The sequence below is a fragment of the Octodon degus genome, unplaced genomic scaffold, assembly GCF_000260255.1.
Source record: "Octodon degus isolate 3935 unplaced genomic scaffold, OctDeg1.0 scaffold00148, whole genome shotgun sequence".
In the NCBI taxonomy this organism is placed as follows: Eukaryota; Metazoa; Chordata; class Mammalia; order Rodentia; family Octodontidae; genus Octodon; species Octodon degus.
In genome coordinates, this window is record NW_004524724.1 from 4,493,643 (window position 1) to 4,509,210 (window position 15,568).

At 44.3% G+C, this 15,568-nt stretch overlaps 2 protein-coding genes and 1 pseudogene across 2 annotated transcripts in view; 1 reads left to right on the top strand and 2 right to left on the bottom strand.

Annotated features, from left to right (window-relative positions):
• Dcaf13 (DDB1 and CUL4 associated factor 13) overlaps positions 1-14,134 on the bottom strand; it is a 27,978-nt gene extending 13,844 nt beyond the window's left edge. The window contains exons 1-5 of the mRNA XM_004642254.2: positions 13,975-14,134; positions 10,325-10,524; positions 9,363-9,470; positions 4,801-4,890; positions 3,358-3,513 (exon numbers count right to left, since the gene is read on the bottom strand). Of these exons, the coding sequence (XP_004642311.1) occupies positions 3,358-3,513; positions 4,801-4,890; positions 9,363-9,470; positions 10,325-10,524; positions 13,975-14,044 (624 nt within the window). The 5' untranslated portion in view covers positions 14,045-14,134. The remainder of the gene's footprint in view (positions 1-3,357; positions 3,514-4,800; positions 4,891-9,362; positions 9,471-10,324; positions 10,525-13,974) is intronic.
• Positions 6,859-7,270, bottom strand: LOC105743681 (annotated as a pseudogene).
• Positions 14,135-14,204: 70 nt separating the features above from the next.
• The window catches only part of Slc25a32 (solute carrier family 25 member 32), a gene marked incomplete at its 5' end in the record, with an annotated part of 13,492 nt that continues 12,128 nt past the window's right edge, over positions 14,205-15,568 (top strand). The window contains one exon of the mRNA XM_023702343.1: positions 14,205-14,601. Coding sequence (XP_023558111.1) covers positions 14,205-14,601 — 397 coding nt within the window. The remainder of the gene's footprint in view (positions 14,602-15,568) is intronic.

A 15,568-nucleotide genomic window follows, 5' to 3' on the forward strand; every position in this document is an offset into this window, starting at 1 on the left:
GGTGCTGGGGGATTGAACTGCGGTCCCTGTGCTTTGCTAAGCTTGTTCTAAGTAGGTGCTTTAGACCACTGAGCCATCTCACCAGCCCCCGCTCCCATTTATAACAACGTATTTTACTTATCTCTTTCAAACCAGGCTTGTTCACTGCTTTTCATTATAAATAACACTTCCAAAAACACTCACATATTTGACTTTTACTTTTGAATTACTACATTCAGATAAAATTCCAGGGGTAACAATGTAACAAAATGCATATAAACAATATTATGGTTTTTGATATCTAGAATTATCTTTCAAAGAGTTGCACCCATCTTCTCTTCAGTGTGACAATATGCCAATTTTACTGCACTGGGCAGCACTAAGTAACATCATTTACAAGTTAATATTTGTATGGCAGTATTTCCTAAATATAATTTTTTTTTTATTAAAAATGAAATATTAGGGGCTGGGGAGATTGCTCAGTGGAATAAGCGCTTCCCTGGCAAGCACAAGGGCCTGAGTACAATCCCCAGTTCCGCAAAAAAAAAAAAAGAAATATTACCTTCTCTTTGTTAACTCTCTATCAATCAGACCTGTCCTTTGTCCAGCTGTGTTAAAATGTTCAAATATTTTAACTTTTTTCTTTTTCATTCCTGGGGATTAAACCCGGGGTCTTGCTAAGCAAAATGCCCAGCCATTTTTGAAATACAACCCTACTAAGTTACCCAGGCTAGCTCTGAACTTGCAATCCTCCTGCCTCAGCTTCCTGAGCACCTGAGAAAATGGGAACCTGCCAACCCACCCAGCCTGTGAACTAACTTCAGGTACTCGAGGCACCGAAAGAGACCTTGCCATGAAGTAGAGTAAGCCCTCTGCTATCCAGTAGAAGCCAGAAGCCTAGCTCTTCGGGGCACCAGTCTCCTCCCTCAGGGCTCCTGATACCCACGATCCTGCTTCTGCCTCCTGTTACTCCTACTGCGAGACAGCCGGAGACAAGAAAAGTCACTAGGGGCTGTGGCTGGCTTCTTCCCACTGCGCTGTGCACGTAGCTGGGCCCTCCTCTCAGGCCTCTCCAGAAGCCTGTCCCAGTGACTCCTCCACCCCTTTCTTGCCTGTCCTTCTTGTCCATGCAGTGAAGGACTAGCTCCACTGCTATTAGCGAAGGCTCCTACCAAGCAAAGCCAAACATCCCACGTGGACTGAAAGCCAGCTTCACACTGTACTATAGGGCGACGCGCAGCATAAACATTTCGCTTCGCCAGGATGCTAGGCTTCAATATTTTAGCAGGAAATTAATTATTAATGAGAGCAGACAAACATACTGCATGTGTTCAGAGCAACAGGCCCTTTCCATTCAATTTAACATGAATAAGAGCCCTGCACACGATTTTCTTTCCGTCACCTCATAAAGCTAATGAGAATGCATACACGCATGCGCGCACAGCTGAACAAACAGAACCGCTGTTATTCAGCAAGTTGAGAAATGTGCACTAGGCCATGACGAGAAGTATGACTTCAAAACTGGCCATCTGGGACCAGGGAGATGGCTCAGTGGAATAAGTGCTTCCCTGGTAAGTGCAAGGGCCTGAGTTCAATCCCCGGTTCCGCAAAAAAAAAAAAAAATGAACAAAAAACTGGCCATCAACCCTTTCACATAGACGCTCACCAAAATAGGAAGCCAAAAGATTCTGTCTGTCCTTTAAAAAATTGCTGTCCTGAGTTTGTTTTTCATAGTAGTAACATTGCCAACTTGAATTTTAGTACCATATTTTTAAAGTGTTCACACATATCACAATACAAACTTACAAACTACACTTGGAGGTAAGTTAATCTCATGTTACAACAAAGGAACCAGCGTGGAGAGCTGTGACCTGGAGAAATCTCAGCAAAGGGCAAGAACTGCAGTTCAGCTCAGCCTCTTGCTGTGCATGACACACGGCTTCCTACAAGCGGCTGCTGTAGCGGGTCTCCCCGAGGTCTCCCCCAGGCTACCCCTAGGCCACCCCTAGGCAGGCAGGGAGCACAGTGCTGCACAGATGCTTGCTCTCGAGACCAGGGATCATCATGGCATTTCTGGGAAAGGCGGAGAGTATTTTCCTTTTGGTGGGCCATGTGGCTTTACAGATTGCTCCACTGTGCCACTATTGCAAAGCAGCCAGGCAGTGTGCAAGCGAGAGAGCTCAGCTAAGTCCTAGTACAGCAGTCCATCAGCCAGGCACGGATCACTTCACTCCCAGACAGCCTGGCGCCCCAGCTCCGGACCTGCAGCTACTCCCCAAAGCGCGGATGCGGGCACAAGCTAACCGCGGGAAGGGATCTCCCAAGTGTCCACCTTCTTGGCAGGGCCCCTTGTTTTGCTCAATCACATCAGCAAGGCTCACACCCAGCCATGGTGACCTCCCCGACCTTCTCTCCCTTCCCACAAGGCAGTCTGCTTCCTGACTTGTGCATTGGGATGTTCTCTTAGGCCTTCCCATGCCATTGCCTCCCAGTAACTTCCAAATTCAGCTTACATGTGTAGAGATTTGCTTTTCTCTCTGAAGGAAAATACACCTCTATAGGGCCCGGGGAGATGGCTCAGTGGAATAAGCACTTCCCTGGCAAGCACAAAGACCTGAGTTCAATCCCTGGCTCTGCCCAAAAAAAAAAAAAAAAAAAAACACCTCTATAGCACCTTCTGAACAATGAATTTGTTTGCTGTTCCATAATCAGGGAGAGGTCTAGAGTCCAAGGGCTCAGACTGCAGGCCTGCCTCTACCCTCAAGTTCACACCTGAACAGGTAAGATGGAGCAGACCGTCTCTAACACTTCTCTTAGACCATCAAGGAAGTAGGAATTACAACTCAGATTTCTGAGCAAAGAAAAACATAACTAATTACCATGCATTACATTATGATGTATCACCAGTACCTTTTTTCTTTTTTGAGGAACTGGGGATTGAACTCAGACTCTTGCCAGGGAAGCACTTTTCTACTAAGCCATCTCCCCAGCTCCACCAGTACTCTTGTGAGTTACAGAGAAAACAATGTTCAAAGATCCTTTTTCTGACCTTCACGAGCATTAAGAAAAATTAACATTTTCCTAAAAGTGCAATCACACAGCCTGGGGAGCACGAGTGCTGCCTGGCTTCCATCCGCCTGAGCTTGCACATGCCCTTCCTCTAATGATGCTTCTTCACGCTGAGAATAAAACTTCAAGCAAGTACGCTGGGATTTGAGAAAATCAGATGTAAGTCTGAAAACTCACCAAATGCCAGAAAGCCATTAAAAGTCAAGAAATACATTTATCTCTCAACTTCTGGATTCAAAGGTGAGGTAAACAGAGCTGAAATATTAAACAATAAAGAAATAATAGGTAAATTTTTTTCTAAAACATTACCTCAATTGGGTTAAATTTAACACTATTTATACTGTCAAACCCCCAGGTCATGGAACATATAGGGCTGGTTCTCTGCTCATCCCAAATGTCCACTTGCTGTCCGCAGGTGGCAAAAGCAGGATCCTTCCAGTGATGATCGATTCCTGTGTACACTGTCTGTAAAAGCAAACAGGCTGTCTCAGACTTGTTTCTCCTGTAGCACACTCTGCAGAACAGTACTTTCAATATATTTATTTAGACTCCAATTTTTACTTTTTGAGGAAATCCCTAGTCATGAAACTTCTCTGAAGCCTTTCTTTAAAGGAGAAAAAAATATCAGAAAGAGATAAGACATTTTATAAAAACGAGAAATTTCATTTAAGAATTACTATTTTGTTTACTCCTGGGAATTATCTTCACTTCATAGTCATTTCCCACTTTTCTGTGCCTTTAAGAACATTTAGCACTGCTTGACACCTCACGCAGAACCTAAATACGCATTAACCATAACACTGAAACAAAGTCATTGTTAATATGCATATAGTTAGATTAAACCTAACTTTAGAATTTTGTCTGCTTAATATTAAAAAAGGTAACACTGGGGGCTGGAGAGACAGCTCAGTGGATTGAAGTGCCTGCTTAGGCAAGCTTAGGCAAGCACAGGGACCGCAGTTCAATCCCTGGAACCACATGCGGTGCCAGCCCCGCCCCTGGGCAAAATGAGCCGGCCCCCCAGGCCAAGTGTGGTGGCACACACCTATAATCCTAGTGATGAAAGCAGGAGGATCACCACAAGTCTGAGCTGTGCAGTGAGACCCTGCAACAACCAAGTACATTAAGATAAATAAATAAGATTACCAAACATGGCTAAGCCAAATATTCTGAATTATATTAAGGCTATAAGCTATAATCAAACCACATTATCTGAGCTGTAGAAAAAATTTTAAGAACATAAATCAGATCTAGACAAGAAGCATCATATTAGCACATCTCATCATTTTCTCAAGCATCTAAATAAACTCTGAGCTTCTTGTGAGATCTAGGATTATACAAACCAGAGGAGTAACCTCTGCGATGTACACTTTCCTCACCACCTCCCTAAAAGAAACGTCTCATTGCAGCCCCTAGCTAAAAATAGAAATCAAATGCTATCCATTGAATATTAAAGATCTGGCTCAAACTCTTTTAGCTGTAGAGGACCTTAGATGCATTAAATGTTGCTTAAAACAGGTCCATTTTTGCAGAATAAAGATTCTTATTTCTTTTTTTTTTTTTTTTCCAGAACCGGGGATTGAACTCAGGCCCTTGCGCTTGCCAGGGAAGCACTTATTCCACTGAGCCATCTCCCCGGCCCCCTTATTTCTTATTTACATGCTTTTTTCTTTTTTGGAAATTAGAAAAATGAATTAACATAAAAAGAAAATAACTTGAACAGGCAACATATGAGCCAGCTGACTCTTGTACCTTTCCCAATATTGTGTGCAGTGGCTCCTCCTCCTCTCCATAGCCTGGTGCATCCATCTTCCACTGCTTCACGGTTTTGTCATCACCAACCTGGATAGTTACAGTGATGATAAATTACAGTAGGAATGAAAACTTGCCATTTTATTTTATGTTGTGTATAATATACACAATATCCTTCCATTGCTATATTTACTGATACGTTTATATCCCTCCCACCTTGTTATGGCAAAGACCGTGACAAGTGCATGATTTTAGTACATGAGGTTAAAAATGAAATAGTACAAGTACAGGAAGAACGAGAATAGGAGCAGAGTTAGGTCAAAAATAATGCAACAAATACATTTAGGAATGAGGATGGCATTTTAAATTTAGGAGAAAAATTCATTTTAATAAAATGGTACTGGAATATTTAACCACTTAAAAAGTTTGATGCTTTACATAATGATAAAATTCCAGAAAGTTTCCAACATAAGACACACAAAAAAATGAAAATACCACAGAAGACATTTTTATAATCTTGGGGTAAACACAGCCCTCCCCTGCCCGGCACAGGACTCCAGAGCCTCCTTAGGGATCTGAGAACATCTGGGGCCCACCAGGTTAGTACAGACAGCTGCAAAGAGTAGGAACCGTTCCCAAGCCATGAGAAGCCAACAACCTACAGGGTTCAGATTTCAGTGCTGGGTATCTGGCAGACACGCCTGTGAGCTCTAAGGTAAGACGGTGAAAGTGTATAAGATAACATGGCTTGAGTTAGCAAGCACACGACCCCTTAGCCAGGATGCTCGGGACCACAGATGTTTCAGAGCTGGGAATATTTCCGTGAATCTAATGGAGTATTTTGAGGATGAGACCCAACACAAACTCATTTGTTTCATATACAACTCGCATACAAATCCTAAAGGTAATTTTATAGGAAATTTTTAATAATTGTGTACATGAAACAGTTCAACAGTATGAAATTTTTCACTTCTGATATAATGCTAGGACTCAAAGTAAGAAGAAAAAAAGTTCCATATTTTTAAGCCTTTCTGATTAAGGATGCTCAAACTACTAGCTTTAACTTGGAAGTTTACATTTCTAGAATTATACACAACCTATATTGATTGTTAATAAAAATATAAAAGCATAGCATATTTCTCTATGAGAGGAATATAAATTTAGTTCCTTAGCAAATTCAAAATGGGAAATATTTTTTATAAAACACTCAGAGTGCACAGGACAAAAAACTAAAAACCCATTTAGAGATGTTTAAGTACTAGAATCACACAGAAATTTCTTTTGTTGGGGATACTTAAGAATCATTAACCTCTTTGTAACAGACAAAAAAATATCAAGTAGAAGTCTATGTCTAACTCTGAATCTAAGCTACTGACAGTATACCAAAACTCAACTTTGGAACTAAATTCTCCCAGGATGCAGGAAGATAAAATCTAAATAACTGGGGCTAGGCTGATCTGGCTTGGCCCAATGGGGTATATCAGTTTGTATAGAAAACAGGACAAACAGTGTCACTGAACAACATCTCCCCTAAGTCAGTTTCCCTTCATCGAAGCTCTGCTAAGGTCTCTATAAGCTCAAGGCTGAAAGACACTAAGCCGCACTGCACAAGCCTCAGCAGACCACCACCTGGAGAAGCTGACCAGCACTCTGCACACAGGGCATGTGCTGGGTTAGGACATGCTATCTCCAGGCTGGGTATGTTGCTGGGCCACCAACTGTGACAGCTTAGGTACTATGAAAATTAGACAATAAAGGTTTATTTTTTGTAACATTGTATAAACATTTTTTAAAACCTCAAGCGCTGGGCTAGTGAGATGGCTCAGTGGTGTAAAGCACCTACTTAGAACAAGCTTAGCAAAGCACAGGGACTGCGGTTCAGCACCACATGCCAGGCAGCCCCGCCCCCTGGTGGGCTAAGCTGGCCACACACACACACACACACACACAAATAAATAAAATTTTTAAAAAAAGAATGTTTAAAAAAAAAAAACCTCAAGTGCTAAAACTATGCCAGCAAGTTTTCATACTTTTTTTTTTTTTTTCAAAACTAAAGACTGCTTTATTGGTGACAATTAGTACAAGTCGATAAATATTGATCCCCAACGAAAAGCTCAGTTATTTATCGTATTACTGATCCAGAGAGCCAACTGGAACTGAGCCACGAAATTACTGAATTGCCTGAAATCATTCCGGCTTCTTGGGAAACGATGCCATAGCCAGCTGGTATATGGCATACACCGTTCCACCCACTGTGAGAATCATAGTGGCTCTATACAAGAGGGCATCAGCTACCCCACCCTTTAGATGCACTGGAATTCCATTGTCCTCCTGAAAAAGCTTCTGTTTCTGTGGAACTTTATTTTCAAAATGCCTGCATGCAGCAGTGCTGATGGTCCTCTGAGAAAGCTGCCGGAGAGCCAGCAGACTACGCAGCATCTTGCCGGTTACAGCGCGCCAGCCGGGACGCCCTACCACCAGGAACAGAAGCCACCGGGGCTAGTTTTCATACATTTTATCTATGACAAAACACTACTTAGGGGGGAGGGAGAATGAATGAATAGGAAAAACATTCACTGTTTTTAGTCTACTTTCATTTTTTCAACTGACAAATTATACACTACGGAATTACTATTTAATTACTAAGTGTGTTAGTTGATACATTGTGTCAACTTGGCTGAATCAGCTCCAGCAGATCTCAGCATGGGGGCCTAGCCCTGCAGGTAGGCAGGGCCCAGGAACTGAGAAAGGCAGGAAGGCGCCCTGCCTGGTTTCCTGCTGCCCGCCCTGCTTCCGTGGAGAAATCTCAGTCTTCCGAGGAGCTTGGTCTTCGCAGCCGCGCCACTGTGGAGGAGCTCCGATCTTCACTGTGGAGGCTGGTCTTCGCAGTCAGCGCAGAAGGAAGAGAGAGGCTTGATGGACGCCGCCGCAGCTGCTGCTCCTCCTCTGCTCTTCATTGTTTTCTGCCGCATGAACTGCTGTTGTTTGCCTTGGAGCCAGTAACTTGTGAGCTAAATACACCTTTCCTTCCTTCATTTTGAGTGTCAGGTATTTGTCCCAGCAACGAGTAAAAAGTAACTAAGACACTAAATAATATGTATTACCTCAACTTTTTCATGACAGCATTTAAAATACACTCTTTCACCAATTTTCTATATAGTACGTTATCAACAGTATTCACCACGCTATACAATATATCCCCTCAGCTTATCTGCCTATCTGAAATTCTGTATCCTTTGGCCAACATCTTCCCACTGTTGCTCCCCAAAACCCCCTGGAAACTACCCTCCTACTCTACGACTAAATTTCAGATTCTATACTGCACAGAAGTAAAATTATGCAGTATTTTCCTTCTGTGTGTGGCTTCCTTCATTTATGACACACACTATCCTCTAGGTTCATTTATGCAGTTGCAAAAGACAGGATTTCCTTCTCTTTTAAGGCTAATAGTATTCCATTGTGTGTGCACACATCTTCTTTCTTCATTTGTTTGCTAAAGGTCATTTAGGCTGATTCTTTATCTTGGCTATTTGTAAATAATGCTTGAAACCAGCCTTTACTCATTTTGAGAAGTAAAACAACATAAACTTAGTACTCCAGCTGGGATAGTAAATGAATCAGCATCTCCAGAAGAACCACTTGGAAGAGTGGCAAGTGTTAGCTGCTGTCCCCTCCAATCCACCACCAATTCCTTCTTCGACATATGGTAAGCAGCGTCACCCAGCCTGTCTATGTCTGTAGGGCAGTCCAATCTCTGGCTCTGGGCCTTACTTCCTAGGGGTAGGCATTCTACAACACAACTTCCATGACATCTGTATTTTCCCCTTCCCTTCTTCCTACCGATGCTACACCATGGATCAACTGTGAATTCTGTGTTGATGAATGTCAAGGTCAATTCTGGTTTCCCTCTTAGGCCCCACATCTACCCTGTGAAGAGCAGAGGCACTTCACTCAGATGATCCACTTCCACTCAGCATGTCACAGCCACTGCCCTCTCAAATTTACTCACACTCCTGACCTCCCGTTCTACGACAGGGACCACCACCTCCCCAGGTACCTCCCAGCTGTCAAGCCTACGAGTTCTCTATACTGTTCCTCAGCTTATCAATACTTGCCGCCGATTTCACTCCCAAGGTAACTTCTTGCTTTTGCCTACTCAGATTATTAAACCAGCCTCCAAACTGATCACTTGCTGCTGTCAAATTAATCCTCTCAAAGCACAGCTCCAAACTGGCTGTTCCTATCACAAAAACTACCTTGAACTGTGATGATCACAGCAGCATTTTTCACAGGAGTCTAGCAGTGAGAACCAAACATCCCTCTGTCAATGAACATAAACAGAACACAGTGCACGCGTGGATGCAGACACATACACACACAGACTACAGATGCCAGTCTGCCTTTCAGAGGGCAAATTCTAACATACTACAACGTCTCTAGCCTTACTTCCCAGTAATCCCACTTCTGTGTTCAGGGAACTGTTTCAGGGAAAACAATTTATTCAATTAGACTGCTCTTACACACGTTGAGAAGGCATACTGATTTAACAGTATTATACTTACGGTAAAAAAAGATGTCCCACAAAAGCGCGTACATATTCCTCGTACAAAACCTTCATGTGCTTGTATTGTACGAATACATTTTCGCTTAGTCAGGTTCCAAACTCTAACCTACAATAAAGCATACCAGGAAATGCTGGTGAACTATAAACGTAATGTGTTCACACATACAGTACTGACTACATTTGAAGAAAAAGAAATTCTGCACTGAGAAGACTATGAATCACTCTACCAGGCAGATAAAAACAAAAGTTCTTTGGGTTAAATAAATGCAGCATGCCAGGTGTGGTGGTACACACCTGTAATCCCAGCATTCCGGAGGCTGAGGCAGAAGGATTGCCACAAGTTCAAGGCCAGTTTGAGTAATATAGAGAGTTCAAGACCAGCCTGGACTACATAGTGAGATCCTGTCTCAAAAACAAAAACAACATATATAAACAGGTCAACAAGCAGGAAATAACAATCTTTAAGTTGACTCCAGTTGGAATTAAACCGCTTACTCCTAAAGTATTTCAGGCAGACCTGGTGGCATATACCTGTAACCTAGCACTGCGGAGGCTAGACAGGAGGCTCTGATAGCAGGATCACAAGTTAGAGGCCACCCTGTACATCATGAGTGAGTACAAGGCCAGCCTGAGCTACACAGTGCAACCTGCCCCCTCACCCCCCAAAAAAGTATTTCAAGGCCTTTTGCCTTATGAGAGAATTTAAATGCTGAATCATTAATTATACCCTGTGAAAATCACACTTAAATACCTTTATTATACATACAATTATTTTACTGTCAAGTTGAGCATTGAGCTACTACACCTGTACTTTCCTAAGGTTAGATAAAAAACTCTGAACTCCATTCTATCCAACAGAATTTAGTCTTGAGAATTAAACTTAGATCAAAGTAAAACAAAAAAGAAATCTGCAACATAAAATGCCTTAAAGTTCTGTGTCAAGGTGAGGTCGACACTTGCCTCTCCGTCACACGCGCCAGAAAGGACCGTAGCCAGGCTCTTTGGGTGCTTTGCAAGGCAGTTGACTCCATCTCGGTGCCCATCCAGGGAAGCAAGGAATGGCTTTGCAAATACGCGCTCCAGCTTGGTAGCATTCAGAGCTCTTACGTATTCCCGAGAGACCTCAAAAGGATGTAAGGTGGGATCATAGTTTCTTGGAACTGAAATAAGAAAAATTCCTCTTAACAAAATGATTTGCACTTACTCTTTCCTGCAGAACCCCTTGGCTAATCACTTGCAGTAATTTGTTATCCAGACAGTTTTATGCCTAGCACTATAAAGAATACACAAGTAGAAAATCATGAGATGCACACACCTTGAAAACTAATCTGACTATAATACCCCATACACAGCGTTTCCTTCTGTGTTTTCGACTGCACTCTTCCACTGAGTCATAACATCTCATGGGCAGGATGTCGACATTATTCATTAATGAATAATGAATAGCACAATGCCTGGCACAAAGCAAGGGCACAACTGTGGCCTTCACTGAATGTTAAGCTACTTGTGCAGCAGGGAACAACTGTTAGTCTCTAGTGCTAAACATTGCACTTTCAGGTTTTCAACGTTGTGATTATATTTGTGTCATAGAACTCGCTGGCCCCGCCCTGCCCCCAGGTGCACTAAGCCGCCACAGAGTCCGGGCATGGTAGCGCATGCCTATAATCTCAGCGCTGGGGAGGCTGAAAACAGGAGACCACAAGTCCAATCTGTGTAATGAGACCCTGTAGTAAAAACATTAAATAAATAAATATTAAAATTAAACTACTCACCTATATTATTCAAATAATGGAACTTAACAAAAAAAGGGGGATACAGATGAATGTCCATTTTGTATCTGTGTATTCAAAATGGTTAGGATAGTTATACAGCTACATTCTCTTAATGAATAGAGGGATTTGTTCTAATAGTGTTTGTAAATAGGATATCATGTCCGCATCTTGTACAGCAATTAACCACTAGGAAGAGTGTATGCAATGTGTTAATTATTGAATCTGTCCTACCAATTTGGTTTGAAACTGTCTCATTGCTATTTGTTTCTCAATAAAATTATGGGAAAAAATAAAATAAAATAAAATAAAAATAAAAATAAAATTAAACTACTACTTCTTGGGCACTTCCCATGCTTGTTATTTCTTTAAAAAAAACACTGAAAATTGTCCAGGTTCCTTGTACTCTTCCAAACACCTCATCTTAATTCCTTTAATCTCGATACTACCTTCTGGGTTAGGTTCTATTACTCTCTTACTACACAGATAAAGAGATTAAGTGACTTGCATGGAGCCAGGATTCAAACCAACAAAGTGGACTCCACAAGCCACATTCTTAACTATTCTGTCAAACATGTCTGTTAATAATAATGCTTAGGAAATAATTCTAAACCCACATATAAAAAAAAATCCGTGCATAAAAAGTATATGCATCTTCTCACTCCCAAGTTCTTCCTGCTCTCTACTGTCTGACTCCTTATCAACAGTACATTATGCCAATATGCAATACAGCCCTCTCTGGCCATTTTTATGAATTATATATTTGACATTCCCCAATATTAATAAATAAAAATTGTTTCTAAGATAAAAAAAAAAAGACTGAAATTCTAATTATTTTTTCCAAACTGAAACAGCCTGAAACACCCAGGTTAGACTTCTGATTTACGAATGAAGCTCTTTTCTGGTCTTTCATCATCGGGCTCCAACTCACCTCTTCAGCTTCAAGTACTCTCTGAAGCTCAAGCCCAACCAAATGGGTGTATTCACGTCTACATTTGTCTTGCACTGTCCTACTCATGAGCCCCTTTATATACCATCTCTGCCACCAAAAACTTAATCCAATATTCATTTAAAATTTAGATCAAGTCTTAAGTCTTCTACAGTTTTCAGATCATTATGAGATAGTGCCTACATATCAACCAATACATCCAGTCCACAACATTCACTGAACTAACACTGGCGGGCAGAGCACCTGCCGTGCACAAGCACCAAGGACACCACAGGTAATGAATTCAGAGGACATCACAGTTAAATTCACTGCACATAGTGACGTCTTTTCACACATACATCAAAGCTACCAAAGAAGTTTTTAAAAACCTAAGATTCCCTGATGCTTATGCACTTATGAACAGTGCAAAAAAACTTACAAATGTCTTCTTTATTTTACATTTTATAGCACACTAAAGCTTTTATTTTTCTATTTTGATACTTCCACCAGAAAGTGTAAAATCAGAATGTTAACACTGGGCTGGTGAGATGGCTCAGTGGTCTAAAGAACCTACTTAGAACAAGCTTAGCAAACACAGAGACCGCGGTTCAATCCCCCAGCACCACATGCCAGCCAGCCCACCCCCTGGTGGGCTGAGCTGGCCACACACACACACACACACACACACATAAATAAATAAATAATTAAAAAAAATTTAAAAAAAAAAAGAATGTTAACACTGCAGCCAGCATAAACTCTGTGTTGGGTATTACCTAGGCCCAGGGCTCTCACAAAATGAATCCTCCCCTCTCAGCAAGCTCAGTCTCACGGGGAAGAGTGTTAACCAAATAAGACATAAGACACAGTCATGAGACAGTGTCATTAAACACTCCGGCAGAAGCATGAAAGTGCGGGGAGCTTAGCAGAGAGATGCTGAGATGGAAGAGGGCCCAGTGCAGCGCTACTCCATCCTGGAAGAGGGCTGTTCCCGCGCTTATTTAGGAGGGAGTTTCGGAGCTTAAGCGGCTAACTGGGTAAGGCTGTGGACCTTGGGCACCCGGAAATGCACTCTCAACATTACCTGCTTGTGGGAAAAGTAGACCTGGTGAAACTGGAGATGAGGAAGGTACCAGAGGCTCAAAGGCAAGGACGCTTGTCAAGTCCCAGTGACGAACTGAATTTCCGGTTTAGAAATAGTACTGTCTCGCTGCCTAGCCTGGAGCTACCCTGGGGGCGACACCGTACACCGCGAAGGCTCGGCTCACAACCCTCGCTCTGCTACTCATCACGAGTGAAACACGGCTCCAGCCTCATCTGCCACTGCTCACCCCCCAAACTCCGAGGAGCACACTCCGGCCCCAAGGCCTTCACACCCCATCCTGTTTGCATAAGACTGGCCCTGTCATTTAGTCGCTGGAACTGCTACTCCTAAGGGTAGGCATGTTCGTGAGGGCACAGTCTGGCAAGGAAAACTAGAACTGATCTCATTTTACCTCACTTTCCCCTAATATACTTAAGCGTGGTGGTCAAGCGAAAACTGATGGTTTTCAATTTTATCTTTGAAGGGCTGGGGATAGAACTCAGTGGCATAAGCGCCTGCCTGGCGAGCGCAAGGTCCCCAGTGCGACCCCCGGTACCGCAGGAAACCACGCACGGGCAATAAAGTTTCAAGAAGCCGGTGTAACCCGTAAGCCCTTCAACTCACGAGTCTGACTCGCTCCAGTTCCAGTTCCAACAGCAGCAACCTGAAGACCTTCTGGGGACGGCCGCCCGCTGCGGGTGGCGCAAGCACTCCCTGGGCAGCGGCCGGGTGCGGCCGGAGCCCTGCGCACACAGCTCGGCCGGAGCGCGAGCCCCGCACCTGGACCCCTCGCGGAAGCGACGCCAGCCCGCTTCCGGCCAACACGTCTCACCTCTCTGCAAGTCCAACTTGGTTTCGCGGACATAGTTGTCCGGGTTCCGACTCAGCATCTTCACCTTCATCGTGGCGGCGCCTTCCGCAGCACGAGCTACGCCCTCAATTCCAGCGCCGCCGCCGCCAACCCCGCGCCCGACTTCCGCCTCTCGCGCGCGACTTCCCGTCACGTGACCCCGCTGGCCCGACTGGGCCCCCCGGCGCTCCGTAGCTCGGCCCGGGTAGCAGGGAGTGGTCTTCCGGCCGCACCGCCTCCTGGGGGCGAGGAGGGGCGGGGCCGCGGCGTGCCTCGCGGCCGAGCCAGCGAGTCGCCCTTGGCGGAGCTTTCCCTCTCTTCAGCCCAGGCCCGGCGCGGAAGTGGCTCCCGCCGCGTCCTGCTCTGGGGCTGCAACGGCCGCCACGGTGGCCGCCACGGCGTCCCGCCCCGCTTCGGCGGCGCTGGGCGCGGTGGTGTCGGCGGGTCCCGAGTCCGCGACGGGCCAGGGCCAGGCAGCGCCCGGCGCGTCTGCATGGGGCGCGCTGTTCCGCCACGTCCGCTACGAAAGCCTGGTGGCCGGCGTGAGCGGCGGCGTCCTCTCCAACCTGGCGCTGCACCCGCTGGACCTCGTGAAGATTCGCTTTGCCGGTGAGACCTTGCTGGTCGTCGGACCGCGCGAGGAAGGACTGGCCCCGAAACGGACTCGGGATGGGGCCCCGGGGAAGGATGGCCGACGGGGGTTGGGAAGGACTGTCGCGTAGAGGGCTCGGCGCGCACGCGGGCGCACCTGCCGCGCTCGGAGGCCTTTGACGCCTCAGGACGGCCACGTGCGGGGGTCGCGCATCCCTGCAGGTGGTTGGGCAAGTTGGGATGGGTTTCTCTTGAAAGTTTCTGCAGCTTTTTCGTTTACAGTGTATTGCAGTATACTCTGAATGCAAAGGTAGAATCTAAATACTGTTGTTTTGTTTTTTCCCTGAGTGTGTGAGCTAAGTGAAGTATATTACAGTTAGCAAAAGGTTTTAAAATCCAAACTGAACAGGACATTCTGGAAAAGATACTTTGTGAAAAGATCTTTGCAAACACTTTTCTGGTATTTCTGTTACTTACAAGTTAAATTCTGCCTTGAAAAACAAGCCTACAGAAATAATTTATCGTAAGAGTGAAGTGGTTGATTGGCGTGGTATGGTGCTTGCCTGTAATCCCAGCACTTGGGAGACTGAAGCAGGAGGATATTTGTGAGTTGGAGGCCAGCCTGGGCAAAGTAGCTTAGGGCTAGCCTGCTGAACTGCATAGCAAGACCCTGACTCAAAAGGATGAAAAAAAAAAAAAAAAAAAAAAAAAAAAAAGCAATTCAGTTTACTTAATAGATGTATCTTATGTTTGTACAAGAAGTTTTTGGGTTTGGTGGGGGGGGGGTTGTTTGTTTGTTTTTGCTACTTCAGGCCAGGTCTGATGCAGCTTGTTGAGCTGGGAATCGAACCACAGTCTTACGTGCCTGACTACATTTGCCCAAACGGTGCTTTAAACAACTGAGCTATCCGGCAAAGTCCCTTAATGTTTGTGAAATGTTGTCCAGACTTTGAAAGTGTCTTTTTTTTTTTTTTTTTTTTTTTTT